General features: G+C 41.3%; 2 protein-coding genes across 6 annotated transcripts; both read right to left on the bottom strand.

The window, feature by feature from the left end:
- Positions 1-224: 224 nt before the first annotated feature.
- On the bottom strand, positions 225-3,241 carry c19h1orf216 (chromosome 19 C1orf216 homolog). Of its 2 annotated transcripts, none has more exons than XM_026156297.1 (2): positions 3,140-3,241; positions 225-1,757 (listed from the first exon to the last, which is right to left on the bottom strand). In XM_026156297.1, the coding sequence occupies exons 1-2, from the start codon at positions 3,142-3,144 to the stop codon at positions 686-688; spliced, it is 1,077 nt and encodes a 358-aa protein (XP_026012082.1). In that variant the 5' UTR covers positions 3,145-3,241; the 3' UTR covers positions 225-685. The 2 variants fall into 2 exon arrangements, with proteins under 2 accessions (XP_026012082.1, XP_026012081.1); XM_026156296.1 differs by lacking the exon at positions 3,140-3,241 and adding an exon at positions 2,832-3,101.
- Positions 3,242-9,118: 5,877 nt separating this feature from the next.
- Positions 9,119-24,904, bottom strand: clspn (claspin). Of its 4 annotated transcripts, none has more exons than XM_026156885.1 (25): positions 24,827-24,904; positions 23,724-24,129; positions 22,860-22,977; positions 21,478-21,887; positions 20,548-20,691; positions 20,226-20,282; positions 20,074-20,146; positions 19,509-19,611; positions 18,752-19,347; positions 18,075-18,263; positions 17,721-17,884; positions 17,434-17,636; positions 17,261-17,313; positions 16,952-17,145; positions 16,119-16,650; positions 15,964-15,997; positions 15,673-15,769; positions 15,412-15,563; positions 14,734-14,895; positions 14,493-14,614; positions 13,969-14,099; positions 13,627-13,753; positions 12,722-12,801; positions 12,223-12,381; positions 9,119-9,718 (listed from the first exon to the last, which is right to left on the bottom strand). In XM_026156885.1, the coding sequence occupies exons 2-25, from the start codon at positions 23,745-23,747 to the stop codon at positions 9,593-9,595; spliced, it is 4,050 nt and encodes a 1,349-aa protein (XP_026012670.1). In that variant the 5' UTR covers positions 23,748-24,129; positions 24,827-24,904; the 3' UTR covers positions 9,119-9,592. The 4 variants fall into 4 exon arrangements, with proteins under 4 accessions (XP_026012670.1, XP_026012671.1, XP_026012673.1 ...); XM_026156886.1 differs by lacking the exon at positions 24,827-24,904 and adding an exon at positions 24,230-24,613 and having other exon boundaries at positions 15,673-15,766; XM_026156888.1 differs by lacking the exon at positions 24,827-24,904 and adding an exon at positions 24,230-24,612 and having other exon boundaries at positions 23,939-24,129.
- Between the last annotated feature and the right edge of the window lie 157 nt (positions 24,905-25,061).

The raw sequence follows: 25,061 nt of genomic DNA on the forward strand, positions 1-25,061 counted from the left end.
ACAGCTACAGAAGATAAAAACTGGCCTTCTTTAGTCATATCTGTTCTGAGGGAACTTTGATAAACCAGCTTCTTAAAATGTTCCTCAGGAATCAAAAGAAGCCTCTGTGCTCTTGAAGTGGAGTTATCAGCCTTAGTCTTTCTCTCAGATGTGTCTATTAGAAATGAGCTCAATCTAGATTAAGCTGTTTAAAAGTTAAATTAAAAAAACATCCACACAAAACATTAGATAGAAGGATACTTTATTCTTTTAATCGATCATAATTATATACAGCATCTCCTGGTAGAAATCATCTCTAACACATGGATGTTTTCCAACACTTTTAGGGATTTTTTTTTACGCAGAGGTCAAGACAGGTAACAACAGCATGTAGGACATTTCTGATATAAACATCATATTATAACAACACTCAAGAGTTCATACAGTCATTGCTTTAATGAGAATATATCCTAAGTCATGTGACATTTTGGTTTTTGTGTAGAAGCTGAAGTTAAAACCAGTCTTCAGCAGCCCAAAGATGAGTTTGATACAGTAATTGATGCTCTGTATGGGAAAACGGGGAAGATGAGCAACAATAAGCAACATAAAGCTTAAAAATGTCTGACGGGATGATGGGAGATTTTTTTTCCTTTTTCCAGGGGAAATTTATGAGCAAAAGTGCAGTTTTATAAACACTTGTTTCCTCTCACGATTGGCTGACAGCAGCAGCGGGAGCAGTGTTGGCTATGGCAGCGGCGGCGCCCATTCGCAGCAACTCCTTCCTGTGAGTGAGGATGACATCAAAGCTGGACTGAAGGCGGTTCTGCTGTTCCTGGACGCGGCCCTGAAGGGTGCGGACCCAGCGAATCAGCGCCAGGCGGCGATACATGGTCAGCTGCACCTGGTGCTTCTCCATTTCCTGAGCCTTGAAGCGCTCACGGTCCCGCAGCGTCCATACGGTGTCCATCAGCTCTGGCATCTCGCCGTCTGAGTCGGAGGACTGATCGTCATCATCGTCTTGATCTTCCGCTCTTTCCTCCAGATTTCCCAGGTTGCTTCCTGGGAGGGACTTGCGGCTAAAGCTTCTTTGTCTCGTGGCTGGGTCTCTGTTTCCTGCTGGGCCACTTTCCGGATGACTCGATTTTGGTTCCCCGACACCGATGCGGTCCAGGCCTCCCATGAGCATCCCTTCTCCCCCGCTTTCCATGTTGAGGGAAGACATGCTGCCGCCAGACCGGTAGCTGTACTCCGACTCGGAGTCACTGTCTCCCCATTCGTCGTCCAGCAGTGCATCATAATCCTCTTCCTGTCTTCCTCTGAAGTCTGTGCTGCCCTTCCTCCTCTGCTGCTCCCTCTTCTCTCTTTGCTTCTCATCATCCTGGTTCATCATCATCCTTCCCTCCTCTTCCTCCATCCTCCTCTCCTCCGCTCCATCAGGGGGCACTCTACCATAACCATCGTCCCCACCTTCGATTTCAGGCAGAGGCTCAAGGCGGCTCCAGCAGGACATGCGGGAGCGCGGCGACAGAACCCCTGAGTTTGGGGGGTCACGCCCAAGTGGGCCCAAGTTTCGGGGCCGCACCTGGTTTCGGTTCTCATCTCCTCCTCCTTCTACATTGCCCGTGTAGTCCTCATCATCTTTCCTTGGCAGGAAGTTGAAGTTGCCGTCTTTGTCGCACTTCCTGTTTTGGAACGAGGAACTACTGTTGGAGCTTCCATAGGCTGAGTTCAGAGGCTGGTCCTGATGATGAAGCATCACTGGCCTCGACTGATTCTCACTGAAATGACAAAGAACATAACATCAAAGTACTGGTAGTGCCATTCTTTAATTCAAATAACCTCTACACACAGCACCGCTGGACATTTGCCCACCGTGTACATCACTTTGAATGTTTCCCAACTTCCTGGAGCCAAAAATTTAGATAGAAGATGAAAATCTACTTGACATGACTTACTTGAGATCCATAGTTAAGTTTCTAGTGCTTATAGCTTCAGTCTATAACATTTAAGGTTTTTGGCTTCCTTTGCAGAAAAACATCTTAGTGTGTTAAAGAAACAGAACATCAATCAGAAGTTGCATTGAGAAATGTGCAGTATGCTCTAACAAAAGAAAGTCAAGCCAAATCACAGTGAAACAATAAATAAAATCTGTGTCGCAGGCCTGCACAGTGTGTAGCTGCTTAAACCTGTCATCACATGGCAGCAGAACAAAGCAACAAAGAAAAGTTCTTCATGGGCGAAAGGAGGAGGATTAAAAAAGATCAAAACAGCTAAAATGCAGTCATGAGCTAAAGCAACAAAAACAAAAACAGGAAAATTCAATGCCTAGCCCACTGGGGCCAAACACACACACACACACACACACACACACACACACACACACACACACACACACACACACACACACACACACACACACACACACACACACACACACACACACACTTTCCTTGTTTATAACGTCTATAACTACAGGCTGGTCTGCGCACTCCATTTCTATTAGCGTCAAATATTTACATGTCTCCTCAGAATGGAAATCTCTCTAATCCTGACTCCAGGCTGCTGTCAATCAGTCCCCTCTCCTCTTCCTATGCACGCGCGCTCACGTGGTGCTGAAGGACAGCGATGGTGGCGGTGTCGCGAGCGCGCATGCTGAAGCTCTAACCACGGCGAGAGGAACGGGGACAAACCGCCCGAAATCGACGCGTTTTATGGCCGCAGTGCTGGCGCTTGAAATGGGAGAATAAAATAATTCTCATGTTGATAACGAGTGGTTTGTATTTTTTTCGCTCTGAGTGCAAAAACACCATATTTGTTGCCGTAAGCGCGATGGAAATAAAGGAAAATAATACCTAAGCAGTCCTGCTGCTGGGTGGATGCCTATAATCTTGAAATGAGGACGCCTGGCTCTGTAGAAAACGTGAAAAAGGCGTCCAATGCCGCCCAGTGGCTGCATTTTACGGCTTATTGGAGAATATCAGGATGATAAAGCCTAAAACGCGACAGTTCTTCTTCCTCATCCGAGCACTGCTCTTTGCTAAAGCTCAAAAACGCCTCAGAGTTTCATCCTCAAACAATAATAATAATAATAAAAATATACTCAGAAATGTAGAGGAAAAAGCAGGGATATTTAATCTGCGCTGCGTTATGTAACGCTCACCCCATATCTGTGCAGTCTCCACTCTAGCCCTTCTCATATAAAACAACCTCAGAGCCTGCCCTTCATCTCCCTTTCACCGCTTGCATAAGTCAGACATGTGAATCTATTTGCACGAGGTTCCAGTTTTTTCTTACCTATTTTGCCGGTTTGTTGCTCGATAGACAAGCTGGACACTGCGCCCTCCCAATTTTTCCCCTCCTCTGACCCTCCTCTGTGTGATGTTTATCTTCCTCTTCCTCTTCCTCTCTCCTCCTCCTCTCAGTCTAACGCGGTAGCTCTAGAAAAAAGAAAAGGCTGGGTGACTAAAAGCATTTCCTAAACTGGGCTGCGGCTGAAAAAGGAAAAAGGAAACAGTGGAGAATGAATCGGTGCGCGGACAGAAAGCCTGTTGTGTTTGTTGTTTATTCAACAATGGGTCTGAATTCCCAGAAACGAGCGTCTTTTTATTACAATGGATTGTAACTCTGTGGGTGGTAGCTACCAAACTTATTTCCATAGAGGAAATCCAGCAAGTAAAATAAATGAACAAATAAAAAGAAATAAAAGCATCTCAAAATGGGCAAAAAAGAATAATAATTCTTGGGTACCTTTATGGGAATCCTCATTCATAAACACAATGTAGAAGTTTAAAAAGTGGTTTATAATCCATCCATAGGATCTCTTTAATATAACCAACACGGTTTTACTGTAGTGCCATTCACTCCCTCTTTCTACATCTGGCTGCAGCTGGAGTTTGGAGGGGGTGGTTTTACTCTTGTTAAAATGACATTTTGTTGACATCATGTCAATGTGAAGCTGGTCAAACTGCACTATCAGCTGAAATAGTATTATGTTACATGCTATAACTGTTTTAGATCATGGTTTAAACTCCCTTATGTTATGATGTCACTTTACTTTTTCCAGGTTGGCTGGTGGGGTGGGGCGGTGGGGGAGGTCACCCAGCAAATACATAATAACTACATGAGTCACAATATATAGCTATGCATATGTGAGATATAAAATAAGAGATATGGGGGTTTTAATTGTTAGAGAACATCTAACTCTCTTTCACTGTTTTATATTTAGTTTTTTAGTATATGAGAAAGGGACAGTTTTATTCAGTCAAAATTAAAACCACAAAAACAATAAAGTGTGTAAAAAGCTTAACATTGATGTAATTTACAGTTGTAGGCCTGGTGGAATTTCACGGTATAACAGTTATGTATTCATTAAGTCTTGCAAATACATTTAATCTCTCCCCGTGACAAATCTGTGTCTCATACCAAACTTAAAAAAGTCAGTTCTCCACATGCTGGATGTTCTAAGTTTCCATATTGTCTTGTTTTGCAGGACAGATGCAAACTGGATCAGTGACTGACACCAAAATTGCACTCATACATAACCTTTGCACAGCGTTAAGGTCACATTTTTACCTCTTTTGACATCGGACAGCATTAAAATTACCATAAATGTTATTCTTTTTTCCCTGATGCGTTGCCAGAAATGCATAAAACACACAAAAATGAAAATTTTATACTTTTGTTTAAATGTTTGTGCACACATTCTGTTCTCTGTCAGATATAACGATATGATATCTACTGAGATAGATTTTAGATTCATTTTAAGGGAAACGAAGAAGTTTGTGGTAACAGAAGTCAAGGGGAACCTTGATAACGTCATGAGAACTCTGTCACCAACACATTTACTCAGCTTCCCACAGACTCAGGCACTTGCTGCTATCCTTTGAAGGGTCATGTGGGAATCTCAAAACAGTATAATTGTAATATTTGACACTGTTTTTGAAAATACAATGGACCCTGCATCCTCTGGACTACAGATGAGAGGGACTATCTGGCTTTTTATCGGTGCTTAGTTCAACAGCCTGCATCTCTGATGGTATTAGCGCCTATTGGAATTGGCAGCTTGTACATCTGGAAAGACATCATCACATATACATCTCACATACTTCCATTAGATGACATTTCCAGGGAAGGTCTTGCATATTTCAGCAAAATATGCAAGACCTATGGCTATTACAACAGCAGGACTTTGTAGTAGAAGAGTCTGGGTGCTAAACTGACCTGCAGGGCTGACCTTTCACCATCTGAAAAAACACTTTTTGGACTACTCTTTTTTAGTTTATTGAAGTTTTTTGGAATTGATTTATGCATAGTTTTCTTAAGGTCCTGCCACACGGCAACTGGGTTGAGGTCTGGACTTTACCTGGATTATAGCAACTCTTTGATTCTTCTTTTTCAGCCATTCTGTTGTAGGTTTGCTGCTCTGCTTGGTGTCATTGTCCTGTTGCACGACCCAGTTTGGGTTTAGCTTTTACTGGCAGACACGCTGGAGCCTAGAATACTCTAGTATACAGAGGAGTTCATCATGAGTCCAAAGTGCCCAAATCTGTGGCTTTAAAACGAGTCTAAATCATCATCCCTCCTCCACCGTGTTTGACAGCTGGTATGAGGTATATGTGCTGATATGCTGTGGTTGGTTTTCCCCAGATGAGTGTCAATATGATGTAATCAGCTACACCAAAACCACCCACTGCAACAACAATAATGTGCATAAATCACAATTATCTTGAATATACTATGACGAAGCTGATTTATTGAGTATATTTTAGTGCTAATTACTTTTACTTGTGACCGTGCATATCAACACAATCACAACTTTTTTCCCTGCGTGGCTTTGGGGAATTTAAATTCACCAAAAACACACACAAATCATCATGTGATGCTTTCACTGTGATAACTGTATAATCAGTTTATCTCCCTTTTGTTGGATTCAACAAGAAAAAAGCCATGCCCATCTTCTGGTGGTTGTTAAAATACTTTCTGGGAAATGGAGGAAATCACTCAAGCGAATTTAAGGTAAGTAGAATCACGTCAGTAAATCCCAAATCCTCCAGTTAGTCACCGAACACACCGTCATCATCAGGGCTGATAAGAGTGCATATTATATAAAGCTAACAGGGGATGTTTTAGTCTTAGGACAACACACTTCATCATTTACAGTCTCAGGTGTGTTTAAGGCAAAATGTTACGGAGAATGCAACACCGACAGGCGGCATCATACCCCCGGTCCTCACAAAAGGGAGGACTGCAGGATTTGTTGCAATGTGATATTTTCTCCAAGCTGGTGACTGAATGTTTTTGGAACTGTCAGATCAGAGGGGCATGGCAGTGGTTTCTGTGTGTCTGAATATGTGTGTGTGTGTGTGTGTGCGTGCGTGCATGTGTAAGTGTGTTTTCTGGAGGTGTGTGTCTGGTATAGAGAGGCTACATCAGACAGACTTAACAAGTGTTCGCTGTCTCTCTCCTCCCTGCACTCATCCCCCTGACATAATGTTGCTGCCGGCAGAAATAAAATAAAAAAGAACTCAACCTCCCTCCCTCCCCTACACACACACACACACACGCACGCACGCACGCACGCACGCACGCACGCACGCACGCACGCACGCACGCACGCACGCACACTTCTATCTCTTTCCTCCCTCCCTTTTCTCCTTCAACAACATTCCCATTCAACTGCATCAGCTCCAGGCATCCTCTCTCACTCCTTCCCCATCCCTCGCCCTCCCCATCGTTCACCAGTAGCCTAAGCACATAAAAAATACATCAAACACAGCCGTGCGCCCAAGGCCTCGTCACACGCAAAATCATCTCTTTTTCCATCTCCCCTCTCTCGAAAAGAAAGAAAAAACCCAAGTTACAAAAGACAACTGCAGAGGACACTGATGGAAAGAGCGATAGACTGAACTCGGCTGACTGAGGGTCGTCTGCGAGGCCTCCTGGGGGAAGAAAGATTATTGTAATGTTAACACAGCAGCCATGCCTTCATTTGACACACACACACACACAGACAAACACACGAAAAGAGTAAAAAAGGAGCGTGACTTACCTTGTGCATAATAAGGCCTTGTTTGAATTGTACACAGCCTGCAGCACCATGACCCACTTCCCTCAGTTCAGCTCCACATCTGCTCCGGCACCAGTCTCGGCTGTGACAGTGGCCGAGGGCAGCCGGCAGCACCCATGGGCTACGCTGTCAGATCCCTGGTCCTGAGATGCAAAGAGAATCTGCAAAGAGAAGCTCGCTGGACCTCCAGCTCACAGCCAGCACTCTTTAAAATCAGCCAAATCACCCAAGACGTGCTAAATTGAACCACTAATCCAGCACAGAGGTCGCTTTGCACTCTAATTATACACTTTTACTTTAAATACGAGTACGCACATATACACGTACAGTGCTGACACAAGCACACAAACCCTTGGGTGCTACAGCTCATGTTTCTCTTCAATTATTCCACCCTCTGCCCTTTCTCCTCCTCATAATCTGAATAACGCCAGATCCGTGTCCTCTAGATATTTAGAAGCTGGGCCTCCATGCCAAAACATGTAACCTTCCTCCTCTTTCAAGTGTAGAGTGAATGTGGAGTTCAGGGTGGAGAGGGGGGGGGGTTGGCTTCACTGCGCTGACCTCGTAATTCCCTCTCGGGGGTTAAACAAAGTTGTGAAATTCAGTTTGGAGAGGAGGCTATGGTGTTGATGCAAAAGAAGAAAGGACTTGCAGACATTATTCCTATTAAATTCTAATTAAAATTGATTTCTTGACCCCCGCTCATCGGGCCTCAGGACTTGGAGTCAAGTCTTTATGTCAGTTAATTGCATATAAATGACACGGAAATGATGATGGATGCTGCTCACTGCTGAAAATATATCCAGTGATTCTCTGCCCTTTACATTTTAACATTCAAACTTACCATTAATGTTTTGACAAAAGCTAAAAAAAGAGAAAAGATGCCTTCTCTGCCATAACAACACCAGGATTAAGCCAGCCTGCCTGCAGGTATACAGCAGCTCTTTGCAGGCGGGGGCCCTCCATGGGGCTCATTCCAGACCCTCCTGGCGTTGGCCCCTAATGATGTGTAATGGGGCCTCCTGCGACCGATCCTAACCCCAGGACCTCCTGCTAATCACCGTGGCTACTAATGAGATGGAGAGACATGAAAGGGCTCGTTAGAAGACCATCCCTTTAATGCCAGCCTATTATTAGCCACTTACCAAATCATTAGTCTCCAAATTGCAATTATGCTTTAAAATAGGAGGAAAAAGTGAAAAGAAGAGTCAAAAAGAGTCCTTGAAAGACTGGAAATCTGTCACAGATAGATATGACTGACAGTGTGTTCCACCTTTTAGTTCAATGTTCAGCTTAAATGGATTTGAACATTCGAGGAAGGGCAATCATATTTGCTGCCAAAATCATGGGTTTATTGTGTAAGGAATTCAGTGTTGTAAGTAAATGTTTTATAAAGTAGAAGAGAGCCTTTATCACCCACCCTGCGTCTTACGCATCTCCGGCCAGTACTCTTGCGAGATGATAAATTAGCTGCTGTTTTTAGACAACTGATGCTGTGCATGGACACATTTTAAAAAAAAAAAATCATGAAACATTTTTGTAAATATTTAAACCCAGACAAGTCCTACTAACAACTTTATGTAGCACAAGACTAAAAAAAAAAAAAAAAGGCCTCCCAAATTCTGAAATTCGGAGCACATATCTCAGACAGTGTCAATATCCAAGGAGAACTGATTTCCACTACATAGATACATTTAAAAAGCTGGAAACAGCATGCTACAATGAAGCCGATTGGTCCAAAGTTGTTGGCACTGATATTAGCACACTGGAGGGGCTTCTCCAAGAAATTTACCAAGGTTTGGCCCCCGCAGATCAGAATCAGCTCCTCCAATTTTGGAGTCTATCCAAGCTGTTGTAGAGCAAGATGTGGGGTACAATCTGGACAAGTGGGCAGTCTATCATAGGGCCATGCATTGATTTCTGTTTAGATAAATCAAGTAACCTAACATGCACATCTTTGCAATTCCTTTAATCTTCTTAGGACGTTCAAAACATACTGAAAACAAGAATCTGGTCTAACGAGACAAGAAAAGAATCAGATTTATGTCTTAAAATATTTTATTTACACTGTAAAACAAATACATTTAAAACATCACACAAATAAATTCCCTACTTCTTAAAAAGAAAAACCATATGTACATGATAAAACATTTCTAGATAGACCTCAATCATGTGGTCCAAATTAGGTCAAGTCAGATCAGATGAATGTCGCTAGTGGCGTAACGGATTAAATATTTGAACACACGAGCTGAACAAGGGAAGATTAAGTGTGCAAGTCATCGAGTAAAAGAGTAGCAGGATCTTCAGTGGTGTGTTTTGCTGGTGATTTATGCTCAACCACAAAATGGGCACAGGTGGGGAGACGTCTCATAATCCTGAAACCACCCAGAGTTTTGCCACTAGCTTCGTTTTTCTCAGTCTTATTGTGAAGTGAAACACTGAAAGTTAAAGGTCAGTTCTGCCTCCTCACTGCCTCTGTAGCAGCTGGGAGAAAAACTTGGACTCCCAGCCAGCTTTTCATCTTCATTCAGTTAGTGCGCTGCATCATCAGTGGTCCAGGAAGTTGAAGATGCTCCTCTGAGACCCTTTGGTCTGTCCTGCAGGTTTGTTCTCTCTGCAGACCCTCTTTGCTGCTGGATTCGCTGCCCCCATCTGCCCCCTCTTCTTCATCGTCTGAGGAACAAACATCAGTTTGTCTTTTTACAAAACTGCCGTACAAAATAAAACAATATACCGGCTAGTGACTGCATGTGCACTGGGACTGACAGTGTAAAAGTCAGCCTTTAATCTACTGTTAGAAATGTGGGCTTTGCCGCCACATAGTGTCCAATATTGAGAATACACCAGATACCATGACTTCACCCAGCACATTCACATGACTCTCATACTTAAGAGAAGCCCCGAGCTCTGTGGAAAACATTTCGTTTCTGCATTTATTTTAGAATAGCGAGACCTCACTAAAGAGACAAGCAGACAGAGTTGGGAAATGACACTTTAAGGAGAGCAGCCTGATTTCTAAGGCCACCTGTGCTTGTTAGGAGATGGGAAAGTTTGCTGTTGTGTGACTATTAAAAGAAGACAAAAGTATCTTTTTAAAAAACTGAAATTTCTAGATTTTTTTTTAAACCATCACACAATAAGAATTATTTGAAATGTGTCCATAATTGTTCCTCTTCTGAAGTTCCCCTAGACTTTCAGGCGCCAACGACTTTAGACCAGTCGCACTTATTGTGAAATCTTTTGAACTCCTTGAGGTAATAACGCATTTGCTGCCTTTCCCGATTTCTTGAATTAAAACAATCTTGCAAAGAAGAGTGGGACAAAATTCCTCCACAGTGATGTGATTCCTGCTGCAATACAATTTCCTGTCCATCCATCTAAACCTTTGGTGGCCTCCCCAAAGCTTCTAAAGGCTGAGTAAACATTCCCCCTGAATTTGACCATATTTTTATTCATGGTGGCTTCAACTGTAACAGACATCTCTGCTTATCAAATGGTCAGAATTTACAGGAAATTGTAGAGATTTTTGTCAAATCAAGGTGGGGTGTCATGCAGATTTTAGATCCTTGACCCAACACAGCTGATATAAATGGCTAAATTAGCTCCTCAACATGTGTTGAAGTTCTCCAGAGGACTGGTAATGAACTAATCATTTGATTCAGTTGTGTTGACCCAGGGTGAGATCTAAACCCTGCAGTTCCCAAACTGAATATAAAAAGTTTTCTGGACTCTGGAAATTGAAATGCACGATGTCAGTTAAATTTAATACTAATTTTTTTTAAAACCACCTTTGTTATTGTTATAATTAGTTGTATATTACATTAATCAGCCTGTGAGTTAAAGTGGTTTAAAGAGGTTAATCGACTTCTTGATGCATGCTATATCATCCAGGTAAGTAAATCTCCAAAAGTTGATTCTGTTCAACTATTGAGTCAGTTCCTTAATCTTGATAGAGTTAAGATCAAGGAACTGACCTCCCAGCCTATTATTTCCTCAGTGGGCTGGTTTCAGTCATTATGCAAATGTACTGTTTATAAGATTGGGGAAACCTGCAGTCAGCTGAGACTGAAGAAGTCACTTGGATGAGTGACGAAACGTTTCTCCCACAAAACGCTACGTCCAGATGAACAGAATCAACTTTTGGAGAGGTTAATCGACTGTTTTTCCAGTTTCCACTTAGTACATTTACAACATTTTTCCTCGGGAGTCACTAATGTCTCATGAAAAAGACATCGATTGGAGGTCATGTGACTTTCATGGTTATTAACAAGATTTCACAATGCAAGAAAAAGTGTCTTCTGTGTTTCATTTGTTTTATTTTTAAAGGCAGTTTAAGGGTTGATTTAAGTACTTAATCATTGCAAAGAGCAATTCAAGCCTTATTTTGCATTTTAAGACTGAACCGATTGAAGCCAGAGGGGCCTGCAGGAATGCTGGACTATTGTTTTACAAATTAGCAGTGAGGGTCATTGCATGCTGCTGCTGTGGGCCACTGATCCTTGACGTCAGGCAGAATATTCATCAGTAGGACATATGCTCATTAAATGGTCACACAGGACAGGACTGGTTCCCAGAGTTTCATTGTTTTTGCAGCAACACTTCATAACAGTGCATATAGTGGAGACATGCACTTTTATACTTAATCTGAATAAGTGCTTTACATTTTGCTTTTTTTATCCATTTAAAAATTAGTTCCTTTTGTTAAGTGAGATTTTGAGTTCAGCTCTAGTTCTGCTAATTTACAAGTATAACCTTGGTTCAACCTGAATTTTCAACTATTTAAACAGTTATTTTTATTCATGTACTGACCTCTCCGGTTTTGTTTAAACCTGATTAAAAATCAAACAAAACAAGCAGTTTGAAGGCTTCACCGCAGCCTACAGATTCTCATTTTAACAGTTTTGGGGGAATTTTACAGAAAATTTTATTCATGACTGATCCATGATTATTTAAAAAAAAATAAATGACTAAAAATAACTACAGCAGTAAAACTGCAGCCATATTAACTTACATAACACAACTGAGCCTATTCAGTGTACATGAAGAGTGGGGCTGAGTGTTTGGGAGTGTAAAATGAAGTACTCTTTGAACATTCTGCTGAACTTCTGTCACGTGTACTCATGAAATGGGTTTTATTAATAGTTGGGGGTTTTTTTAGCATCATAATTCTGACTCACCTTCTTCTGTGGAGCCTCTGATGAGTTAACCTTCTCAGGAGAGAGTGTTTGGAAGAGGAATCCACGGCTGTTTCTGGGGGCCAGAGGATTTCCCTCTGAGATGGAAGCCAGCTTCTGGAGGACGGACTGAGGCTGACTCAGGAGAGAACCTCTCCTCACCTGGGAGAAACACAGATCTTAGACCGGCCTTGTGCAGATTATGGACGAACACATGATGAAGTCTTGCAAACACCCACTGTGTGACAGTTTAAAATATTTGTTTTATTTAGTAAAAAGCAATAAGTAAACATCTTTTTGCCATTTAGCCTTTTCTTTATAGGACAGCATGGAGAAGAGAAGAAAGCAGTGACAGAGTGGGGCAGACTCCAACACTGTTCACGCCGTGATTAATGTTGAATTCTTTGTACATTGTTACACAGACAACAAAAAGCAGGTATTATTTAGACTTTTAAAAAAAAATTAAAAGAAAGAAAAGTTATTCACAGGGTGTTTGAATTACCTGTAAAGGCTGAGAGGGCCTCTGGAAGGGATTGAGAGCTGCTGCTGTCTTCTTCTCTGGTTGTGGTGCCACAGGCGGCTCTGGTTTAAACAGTTACACAGTTAGCTTACCGGTAAGTAAAGCACCAGTTTATTTAACAAGAATGACGTGGTTGTGCATGTGTTGCATATGAATTCCTTAAGTGTTTTCATGTTGAATTAAGTACAGAAAAACTTCATACTTTTAAGTGCAAACAGTTCAAACACCCTTTAAATATGATTCATATCTCAATGTAGAACTTTGTTTTGTGACGATACGAAGCAGCCAGTTAAATAAATAAAAGATCTAGCTACTGATTACATTCCTTTTTTTTTTTCTTTTACAGAACGTGAATTTCTGTAGCTGTTTCTGCGAATGGTCAAGTTTTGTTTGCTGGGACACATGTTGGTGTTTTTAGTGCCGTCGTTACTACAGCCATGTAGCACATTATCTGAATCTACCCATCTATCCAACTGTACTCCCAACTTTCAACACTGAGTAGATGAAAATGTATGTTTCTTATATTTTCTATTAACAATTCAGAAACAAACTGAAAAACTACACTAATCTTGGGGGTCATTAAATTATCCTTTTTGAAATAGTTTAAAATACCAACTTTAAAACCTTTCTTGACTTTATGATTTAAACCCTCTGTATTCTTCATAGGTCCTAAAGTCCTCAGATTGGCTTCTTGTTGTTTGGCTTTATTCTACAGTTTGACTGTGTGTCTTAACTACTACCATTAATTAATTCACATATTTTTCTTTTTTAATCTTTTATTTTTCCTGCTATGCAAGACAGTTGTGCCAATAACTGCTGGACAAAAGCTCCTCTGGGTGTTTTTAAGTAGATGGGATTCTACTCATGGGGACTTTTATCAAACTAACCTTTTCTTTGCAGAGTCTTGGCAGTCAGTTTTTTGGCAAGTTTCATGAATTGACTGTCTTCTTCTCCAATCTTCTCATCATCTGGATCCAATTCCAAATCCTCTCCTTTTTTGGCTTTCTGTTCAGACTGTGAGAAGAGTGACAAAAGAATGAACACAAAACAGCAGCAGCCCTCACAGAGGAGGCCAATTCATAAGGCGCACACAGCCCATTTCTAAGAAATCCTTTTAACAGAACTTGGCGAAAACCATCACACTTTTTTTTTCTTCAAATGTATATTTTTCCATTAGTGCCACCTCCTTCATGTGTGTGTGCAAAAAAACTGCAAACCATAAAACCCACCTGTTCCCTGAGCCACTGCTCTCTCTCCAGTCTCTCTATCCGTCTTTGGACCTCAGCCTGGTCCACATCATCCTCTTCCTCCCAGTCTTCCTCGCCCTCGGCTCCAGTTCTCTCCATGCTGAAACCATCATCTGGACCAAAAATTACAATTAAAATCTCTCAATGACAAATGTGTACAGTTAGACCCAATAATCAGAAGAAATCATCACTTGTCATATTTAGGATGCTTTGATTAAAATAAGTAATTTAGTTATCTTTTACTTTATCTTTTCTTCTATATTGCATCCACTGTCTTGTGCTAGATGCTAAAAAAATATTTTGTCCTGACAGTATTAAAGTTGCAATTAACTGAATACAGATAATGCTGCTAAATTCTTATAAAACCTGAAACAAATAGCTAATAATGTTTTTATTCATTTAGATTTGTGCATTTTATTACTGCTGTTACTCCAATTGAGTCCTACCAACACTCATTATCGGTATTTGGTAATCCAGGCATCTAATCGTTCATCCTGTAAACTCACCAATGTTCTTCCATCGGAAGCGACGCGCTCGTCCAGGACCGTCAGAGTGCAAGTCTCCATCAGCCAGGTAGCGCTCCTGATACAGCCTCAGGCGACGCTTGTCATCATCCAAAATCTGCTTCCTGTAAGAACAAGAGACGCATTTTAACAACTTTTACATCGTTTTTGTGCCACAGGTTCATCTCCAGCTTGATGTACTTCACACAAAAGACATTTTATAAATCAATTAGTCTTTGCTCACATGTGGATCTTGTTGACTTGGTTTTGCAGCTCTTCGTCAGAGGGAAGGTCTTCCAGAAGCTCCTCTTCCTCATACTCGCTCCCTCTGTCGCCGTCCTCATCATCGCTGCCTAGATCACTACCAGACAGCTCGGCCTCCGAGTCCACATAGTCGGTCAGTCGCCTGCCAAGGAGATCCAAGAAACCATTCAAGCTGTGTTGCAGGTGTGGATTAGCAGTGAAAATTAAGCATTTCTACAGTTTGCAAATTGATGGTTAGCGGCCAATGACCTAATTCAAATGGCAAAAATAAAATCTAATAGTTTTTAAGTGAGAATCTTTGCATTAACTTAAAAAAAAAAAAAGCACTCTTTTCCATCAGTCAGTGAAGTTTAAACAACTTTCAAAGCCAGAAACAACATCCAACACATTTATCTGTTGGTCTCTAAACTGCATAAAAAGGCCTGCTGCTCAGATCAATTTTGCACAGACATTTAGTTAGGCCACAATGAAAAGTATTATTCAATTCTGTACTTATTTATAAGAAGGGCTGCTTTATTCAACAAAGCATCATGTTTGCTGGATTACATCCAAATACAGACGTATTTTACTGCCACCAAAAATCTTCCCACAGCAGGATTTGGCCACAACACTCTGCCACTTTCCATCGATCACGTTGCATGAAAGCACTTTCACTTACATTTTCTTCTTTTTTTTCGCCCGTGGCGCGAACACACCCTCCAGTTCCTCCTCTTCCACCTCATTGTTTTCCTCTTCGCTGGCATCTGCTTCATCTTCCTCATCATTTTCCTCCTCCTCTCCATCATTACCATCATCATCATCGTTGTCCTCCTTTACACCCACAAGACATTTTTAATACTTTAGTAATTGCATTATATATTTTACCCAAAAAAAAAAATCCAAAGCACTTGAAGTGTTTTTTGTTTGTTTCTTTGTTTACCTGCTCACTCTCAACATCTGATAGGAGCCGGAACTCGCAGTCCTCCTCTTCTTCCTCCTCCTCCTCCTGCTGCTCTCTAGCCTCTAACTTCTTTCTACTTAATAGTGTAAAATCAAAGTGAAAATCTTACATTGCAAGTAAATATTTCAGTTATTATTCCTTTAATCCTCTAATCAAAGCAGTTTGGGGGTAATGAGGGAGAGGAGCAGCTTAAAGGATCACGGAAACTAATCAAACTTTAGAGATTATTAACAAAACCAGAAAATGATACTGACGATATTTGTACCGTACCTGTCTTGTGATGGTGAAGCTGTGTGAGTAGAACCTAAATTTGGCAGCAAATGAAAAAGGATTGTGTAAAAACATGAGCTGTAGAGGAAGTGACAAAAAAAATTGCAATGATGCAATGTCATTTATAAAAAAGCAGAAATGCACACCACTCTTACCTGGACTCGAAAATTTGCCTGAACATAGACCCAGCAGCTGATCCATAGTATTTTCAGAGTCTTCATCATCTTCTCCCTCTTTCCTTTTCTTTGTCTGCTCCCCTTCAGCTTGTGTCGGTGGAAACGCTCCTGAGCACAGCCCAAGCAGCTCATCCTCCTGTGTTGCTCCAACGCCCTCTCCCCCTATGGAGTTGCTCTTCCCTGATCCAAAACCACCTGAACACAACCCCAACAGCTCCCCCATGTGTGCATCCATTGCATTTTCATCCAGGCTGCCCAAGATCAGCTGCCTCTTGTGAGAGGTGGGTGCACCGGGGCGCGGCCCCACATTTAGAAAACCATCTGCGTCAAGTAACTGGGACTGAGCATCATCTTCAAGCGAAAAACGACCCTGAGAGTCACCTGCTAGACCAGGACCAGAAGCAGCTCCATCCAGGGGGCCTGAATCTGCACTGGGAGAAGAAGGTGCGTACAGGTCTTGGGAGTCTTCAACAGGGAGGCAAAGAGAACGCTCGGAGAGCTTGCCTGAACTCTGAAAGAGAATTTTTTAAAAGTAAAATATAAGTACTCATTCTAATGTTGAATGTGTAGTTTGGTTTCTATTTTCTTTTATTCTATTTGTATAAAATGCACTTGCAGATGAGCTCTTGGTTATTTGCAGATACAGTCTTATTCGTGGATTTTCTCTGAGCCTTATTGATTCGTCAATTTTTTTGGACTTAACTACATATGCATGTATGTAACCAAGGGCATGTTTGGCCCAAATTCAAACCCCTCGTGAAATCTGTCTGATGCTGCAATAATTAGAGTGAATGAAAAACATTTCTTCTCACCTTTGAGGCGGAGCCGAGGAAGCTCGGCCTGAAGAGGCACGGTGAAGGGGAGCGGAAAATGGACGAGTTGAGGACACTTCGTCCTGTGCCACGCTGGTTATTCACTGGTTGGTATGATGTAATCATGGACCCTGGGAGCTCAAAGCTGCTGTTGTGGCTGTTGTCCTTCACCAGGGACAGGGAGTCATCCTCTTCTGGAGACGAGCGGGAGAGGAGAGGAAAAGAGTGTACTTTCAATTTCTCTCAATAACAAAACAAAAAAAAGAGGAAATACGGTCAAACTAAATGGAGCTCTTCCACTTTACCCACCCATCTTACTGCCACTGTCATGTCCAGAAGGCCCAGACCTTCTTACACCATCACTAAAAAAAGAAAAACCAAAAATATTTTTAATTTTATCCATTAAACAAGCTGCTGCAGGTGACATCTTGCAGCCAAATATAAGAGACTTTAAAAGTGCTTCTACAAAACTGCAAACATACCCGGTGCGCGAGGAAGAGTTTCCAGGGAACAGCATGAGAGTGCCATCTGTGTTAATGAGGTCGGGAGTTGGCGAGGGTCCGATCAGTGCCACTGGAGAAGGGCTCCTCATACTCTGAGCCATGCTGCCTTCTTCCTCTTCATCTTCATTGTCCTTCACATCGTCTTCTTCACCATCACCACCTCCCAATAAGTCATCGACACCCTGAGGAACAGAAGAACAGCTTGATGCAAGTGCAAAGAGGGTAAAAGCAAAAATTTGTGCAGCGTAACAAAATCATCCACGTACTTCTTCCTCCTCTGACTCATCCGTCATGTCTTCCTCCTCCTCTTCATCCTCCCCACAGTCTTCGTTGTCTAGGCGATTCAGCTCGGCCTTGCGCACCCTCTCCTCTTTTCTCCGTTGGGCCATGGCGAGCTGCAGGCGCTGCTTCAGAGTCAGCAGCTTCTCTCCTACACAGAGATGAGCAAGGGAGTCATATCATTTCCAGCTGATCCACGTGTAGTTGTGGTTAATGAACGTAAGCCCATCATAACTACTTATATTCAATCAATTATATAATCTAAAGTGAAATGATGACACTCACAGAAATGCTAAACAATTTAAAATTGTATAATTTCTATCTCTTCTACATATCCAGACCTGGTTTAGTGGTCACAGGCTCCTCTGCTCCTTCTTTGACAGTCACAGTGAGAGACTCCGTGTGCAGCTCCTCCTGGCCAGATGGGGTGCTGTCCTTACGGATGATGTCAAGCTGCAAAGTGCGCTCCCCTTGGGGTCGTGTGGGTGCAATAATGTGACGCAGATAACGCTCCTTCAGAGCCTCCACACCTAGTTGAAGAAGAGGAGAGGTAAGAGAGGTTTTCTTTGGCACAGAAGACATCGGGCCTTGCTTTTGATGAGGACAAAAATTTTGTAGTGCACAACACTTCGTTTGATCTCACATCATGTTTCAAAGGATTTAAAACTGCATCTGGGACATGTTATGAGGTCCTGAGAGAAGGACAGTATGTTCTAATTGTTTTCTGCCTTCCCAAACCATAGAGCGCTCAGCCATGTGTTCAGATTTCTGCTGCTCAGAACAATAAACATGATAAAAACAAAGAGGAAGGATGTTGCCAGTGTAGCTAGATGAAATGAAGTAACATCGTGCACATATTTTTCCTGGGAAAAGTTGCCTGCTAGTACTTCTTTCCCCCGTGAGATTATGCACATTTTGAAGTCAAATCACCTAATTTATCACAGTGACCATGGCAAAGGATCAAAAGGCTTGATTCTCCATGTCTTCTTGCTGAGATTGGGAAATATTTGTGACTCACCAGGATTAAGCTGTGGAGGGTCGAGCTGTACAAAAGCTCCATCATCTGGACACAATTTTGCAATAGGAGGCGGATCCAGTCCCAACTCCTTTAGTCTGGTCAATTTGTCTTTCTTCGGTTTGGTAGGCTGATGTACCGAGGGCTCTGTTGTAGCTGAATCAGCACTCAAACACTGAGGAGCTGCAGGATCAACCACAGCCCTAGATACAGTCTCTTTCTGCAGGGTTTCAGAGTCAGATGTTGCTGCAGTTGGATTTTGTGGTAAAGGAGCAGCTGAGGTTTCCTCTCCTGAGTCAGATGCAGGCTTGTCTTCAGCATCAGCTGTGACCGAGTCCTGCAGACTCTCAGAGAGGTAAAGCATTGGGCCTGACTCCTGCTCAGGATCCGAGGTAACCGAAGTTTCTCCGGCCTGGTTGAGGTTCTGCTTTTGCGGGGATGAGGTTGCTGCTGGCTGAAGTAAAGGCTGGATTTGATTGGGCGACATATCCAAAGAAGAGTTACAGTCCTGCTCAGTGGATGGCAGTTTGCTGGGTGGGTTTACAGAAGGTGGAGGAGCTGACGGTGTCTCCAACATCATTTCTGAGTACTTTGCAGATCTAAAAGCAGAAAGAGTTTTATAAATGTAAAGATTTTACTTTGACAGAATCAAAGTACAGTTACTTAAATCTGCACTTGTGTGAAATGAGCAGGTCCAGCGGCCATCCTTACATGACTTGTGTCTGACCTGAAATGTGTTAAATGTCATGTTAGTATTTACTTCAACAATGCCATGACAGGACCCTCTGGCCTTGCTCTCTTCTTAAAGAACTGGTCGATGGTCTTTGGCTCGGGGATGTGGTAGGGCAGGCCAAAAGAAGACTCTAAAAAGGCAGAAGAATGCAGTTTTAGTAGCAGATAAGTCATTAAATTACACCTGTCAACATCTATGCAATAATCTCCACAGAAAATATTTACAATGTTTCACTTGTTATTGATTCTAGTGGCTTGAATAAGTGAAAAATTATCCACCTTTACCAAAGTCAACATCAGATGGTGAAATTCATTCCATTTTCTTTAAATGAAATTAGCAATTAAGGTTTAGAATAAACTAAAACCTTAAAGATGCATCTACTTCAGTTATTTATAATAAAGTCTGCACTGCAGTGTAAATACACAGGAGAAACAGCAAGATGGGCACCATGAGAAGATTTTAAAGTACGGGAAAACCAGAAAAACCAGAAATGTTTGCAAGTATGGAAAGAAAACTAGAATACCATCCTCTATTCAAATTATTACCCACAATAAAACTTTATGGGTTAAATAAACGTGTCTTATCAACTGACCTCTGATCAGCCTCTGAGACTCACTGTGGAGCTGCTTCATCGCCTCTTTGCTGGCACGTGCAGCCTTTCTCTCCTGAAAGAGTCACATAGTGGCAATGACAAACTGCTTACAATTTAAAGTAATTATTTATTTATTTTCTGATTTTGCATACCGCACGCTGGGGCTTCTCTGGCACCTCTTCATCCTCCTCCTCATTGGAGAGGGGATCCTGTAGTAACATAGAAACAAAAGGACACAATGCCCAACATGGTCCAACTATTCTCACCACAACATTAAATCAAAGTGTTACAATAAAATTGAAGGATTTAAATTTATCTCAAGTCACTGACATAAATTCAACAGCTGTTTTAATTTTTCTTAAGGAAATAAGTCAAAGGCCAAACATAAATGATACCAATTCCAAATGTTTATCTTTTATAGTGATGGAAAATGGGTGGAGAGCCCCTCTTTTAAACTACTTGATGTTTTTGCACCTTATGTTTTTTCATCTTTTGCTTGACCGCAGCACGGATCGCATCCAGAGACTCTTCTTCCTCATCATCCAGACCATTGTCAAAAAGTTCTGTGTCACCGAGCGGACATCCACTGTCATTCAGGGTCCCAGGATGAGGCATTTCCTGAGGAAATGGGAGTAAAGCTGATTTTAGTTGCACACACATTACCCAAATTGTATGCTGTTTTTATGGCTTCAACATTTTGCACAACACACAAGATCTAAATTTTAAAACTTTGTTCAGTTTGATCTGCAGTTTAAACCTTATTATAGTGCTCGGGGAACCAAAACACAAATGCTTCCACAACAGTAGTTTGATCATCACACTGATGTGGTAGGAAGTGTTTTTCCCCCCTTTCTTCCTGACAACAAAGTTCTTCCAGAAGCAGATCTGTTTACTTGGCCTAGTAGTTGGACATGCACTGAAAAGCATCATCTGACTGGGACATAAAAAAAATAAATACATTTTTTTTTAAATGTCAAAGGTTTCCAATTTTGAGATAAAATAATGTTTGAAAAACTAATTTTGACAACACATTTAACACAATCATTTGAGGATTTGTGAGTGCGCCATCTTTGTCTTTTTTCTGGTCACACTGACTTAAATAAAGTGATCGAAAGGCCACATGATTACATTAAAAAAATCTACTTAAATGGTATATAACTTTTAACATGTAACGTACTTGACATAAAATCTTTCTTCACCTATGTAAGCGTAGTCCACTTTGCTGACAATCATTCACTTTGCGGTTCAAAAACATAATTCTACCTTTTATTGATTTTATTATTTTTAATAATATGTTATAGACCGGGCTGAGACAGTCCACAGGACGGATTATTGCCCATGTGTGTGAGAACCCTTGATGTATCAAACACCAGCCAAAAAGAGTTCAGACACTAAAGAACTCACCTCATCCCTTTCAGAGAACCTCTCCTTCTTCTTCAGCTTTTCCACCGCTTTGCTGCGCTTTTCCTTTTTCTCATGATGTCTCCTGCTCTTCTCTCTTTCCTTCACTTCTTTTGTGGATTTCACTTTCCTCTTCACCACTTTCCCCTCTTCCTCCTCCATTTTTCCACTTTTCTCCTCCTCAGGCTCACTGTCCTCGCTATCAACAGGAGCTCGGCTTATTCTCTTGCACTTCTGTCGTCCCTTTTCCTTCTTAGTCTCCATTTCCTCTCCACTGGAAGCAGATAAGACTAGTGCTTCTGCCATGTGTACGCTGCTATCTGCAGCTGCCGCCTCTTCCTCGCTGTCACTGTCTCTAATGGCATTACGGTGAGGCTTTCTGTGCACCGTGATGTCTTCGTCGTCATCAGAATCTGATAAATAAGACAGCAAAACCAACCAATTTAGAAAATTAGAATAGAGTAGAATGAAAATGGTAGAAAATGGTAGAGTGGTAATCCCAGCTCATATCAATGTGTAATGAAACAAAATACTCGAGTTTGCACTAAACAGTGAGAAAAATAAATTCAAGTAGAATTTTATTCTAATGCATATTTTTGTTTAACCAAAATAAATAAATAAATGAAATAAAAATAAAAAAGGAAGACCAAAACATAAAAGGTATTTTTAAAAATGTACCGGTAATGTCTTTTTGTAATTTAAATAAGAGATTTTCAACATGAAACAGGCCTCTGGGAGTGACTAAACAGATAAGCTGCAAGTTGAGTAGTTTGGAGACAAAGTTAAGAGACAGGTAAAGCAAACTTAATGTGGTTAAAGTGGGAGAGTGGACATATTGGTCACAAAATAAAAAAGGGGGAAATGGAGCTTCAAGGCAGGAGAAAAAGCAGAAGTCAAAAACAACATATGTCCTCAGAGAGTGGTTTGGCTCACAGCCCTGATGAAATTTCTTTGATGGAAGAGAAAAAACATCTTCAGTGAGCACCAAGAGTTCTTATATGCAGGACAATTATATACAGAACACCTTGATATAAACCCTTCTGAAGAAAAACAAATATGAGTCCAGGGAGAGTGAAATACTTCATTATTAAAGTATTTATACTATTTCCTACAGAATTTCCCTTGGACTGATACGTTACTCTTTGCCTTTATTATTTTTCAAATAAATTTGGTCCTTTGGAAACTGGACATCTTTTAGATACTGGTTTGCTTTCATTTATAACCTTTGAATGTATATTTTCTAAAGCACTGCAGCTTTGATTCTTTGGTCAGACTGGCTCATTATGATAACTAGTGTTTCTCTGCCTACTCTGGTGTCACAGGCAGTTGCATAAATGCATACCTCATTTACACAGCCAGAGTGGCTCATTGTTATGCTGCTTTACCTGAACGACCTTCTCTTTTGTTAGAGGTGTCTGTAGCCATCTCCTCTGCTGGTGAGCCCACCCCGCTGTCTGAATCACTCTCTGTTGCAGTCTGGGCCACAACTGGGAGTGCCTCAGCCTGCATACAGTAGCAGACAATACACATGAATTGTTGCTGCATGGGGGGAGTAAAAGGTATTTAGTGGAAAAAAACTTGAGGTTAAGTATAAACTGAAAAACAGTTCATCTAAGGCAAGGGTAGAAGTTCAGTTTAGGCTACTTGATTGAGATCCATGTAGTGTGGGACTGCTTTTGTTAAATCTAGTAACACTAGGAATTCGTTTCAAATGGAGGGCAACCCAAATTGCTGCATAGCTAATTAAAAAAAAAAAAAAGTACCCCAGGATAGCATGTTTCTGCATTTGACAAAAACACAGAGGAGAGGGTGTTTACACAGAGGATGGGTGTCACTTTTGTCACTTTGAGCAGCGAAACGCTTGTTCGTTGACAGGACTGGCGCCTTGAAGTAAACCAAACAATGAGCAGCATGTCTGCCTTTCGATGTTTCTAATTATCACCATTCAGGCAACAGATAAGGCTGTCCGTCACCTAGGTCTTACTTTAACAAAAGGATTTAAAATTAAAATGTCAAATTGACACGCTTTAAAGGCCCAGGCCAGTTATCACTATCCAAAAGAGCTGAGCTAAACCTAACCTAGCCAGGAAGCTAGGTGGCTAACGAAATGTGCAGTTAGCATATTTCTTTCGATCTTGCCAATCTCCACCAAACAAAAACGACCCAATCAAACAGAGCGATATATGCAAGTCTAGAAAGGTTAGGCAGATGTTCAAGATAATCACTGACAAACCAAAGCATTGCCTGACCTGTTGTTGAGAAAGCAAGCTCATCTTTGTCCGCTGGCTAGTTTACGTTCTTTTTTTGCAAAATAAACAGGCTCAGACGGTACCTCGTACTCTCGTGTTAGCCACAGAAAAACGTGGACAAGTCAAAGCGACCAGTGGTGCTTCTGTATTTTAATTGACATTTAGTTAGCGTTTAGCCGGAAAAGTTATCTTCCTCCCGCCTGTTCCATACACACCGAATAGAAATTTTGATGTTTCGCGCGCCGTGACAGCTGGCCCACAGTTTTTCGTCACCGGAACGTCAATCACAGTGTTCTCGATTTCCTATTGGTCTGTTTGGCGCAGCTGTCCCGCCTAATTTGACTACGCTGCAATGCAAAAGCGTTTGCTTAATCCCCGGGACCTCTCCGGCGGGTGGGGGTTGTTGCTGGAGAAGAAACAAAAAGGAAAAAATTCCAAATATCAGAACAACTTTAACACTTATTGTAATGGTAATTAATCATAAAGCACAGTTATTGAAAATGCACCGTTTTGCAACTATTCCATTGTCCCGTTGCAAGGAAAATGGCATTGCATAATGGAGTGATATCTTTATTTAATCATTTATCGCTTATTTGTTCTTTAAAGACCTACTACCCAGACATTTCAAAACCATTAAATTTCTCCACATTTTTGTCCATCTACACAGATTTTTCTGTGCAATTCTACTTACAAACCCACTATTCCCCAATCAAGTGTTAAAGTCGGCGCTTTGTTGATACTAATTAATCCAATCCAAGAGTTGTCTGTTTCTCAAAATTAGTTGCATAACCTTGACTTCTGTTAATTAGTATTTTTTCCAGGTTTTTGCAGCTTAATACATTTGTGTCTTTTGCAAGGTTGAATGAAACATTTGGATTTTTAGCAGTATCCCACAGTTTCATTTGTTAGACCAAACAATAACCCCCGAAACTGACACCCCCACCCCCACATCCCCACCCAAAGGCTGATACTCCAGGTTAATCAACAAGCGACATTGATTCTTTAATCAGTTTTTTCAGCTCTGCTATATAGTTGAACTGATGATTCGTAATGATCAATCAACAACTGACACTAACACAATGTTCCACTCCAAATGTACTTACCAATAAGCGAATTTATTTCGACATCTTGCACTCTGAACCACTGCACAGAGAGCAAGAACCAAACTGGAGTCCTACTTCTTGAATGCACATACTTGGCCATTAGGTTTTTATTTCCAATTTACAGCATTTAAAAAATTTTTTTTATCATTCTAATATTGTTTCAGTTTTATTGACACAAAGTTTTTCAGATGTGACTTCTTAAGACAACTGCGCATGCGTGTCCAGGTGAAAAAAG

Source organism: Astatotilapia calliptera, chromosome 22 (genome assembly GCF_900246225.1).
Source record: "Astatotilapia calliptera chromosome 22, fAstCal1.2, whole genome shotgun sequence".
In the NCBI taxonomy this organism is placed as follows: domain Eukaryota; kingdom Metazoa; phylum Chordata; class Actinopteri; order Cichliformes; family Cichlidae; genus Astatotilapia; species Astatotilapia calliptera.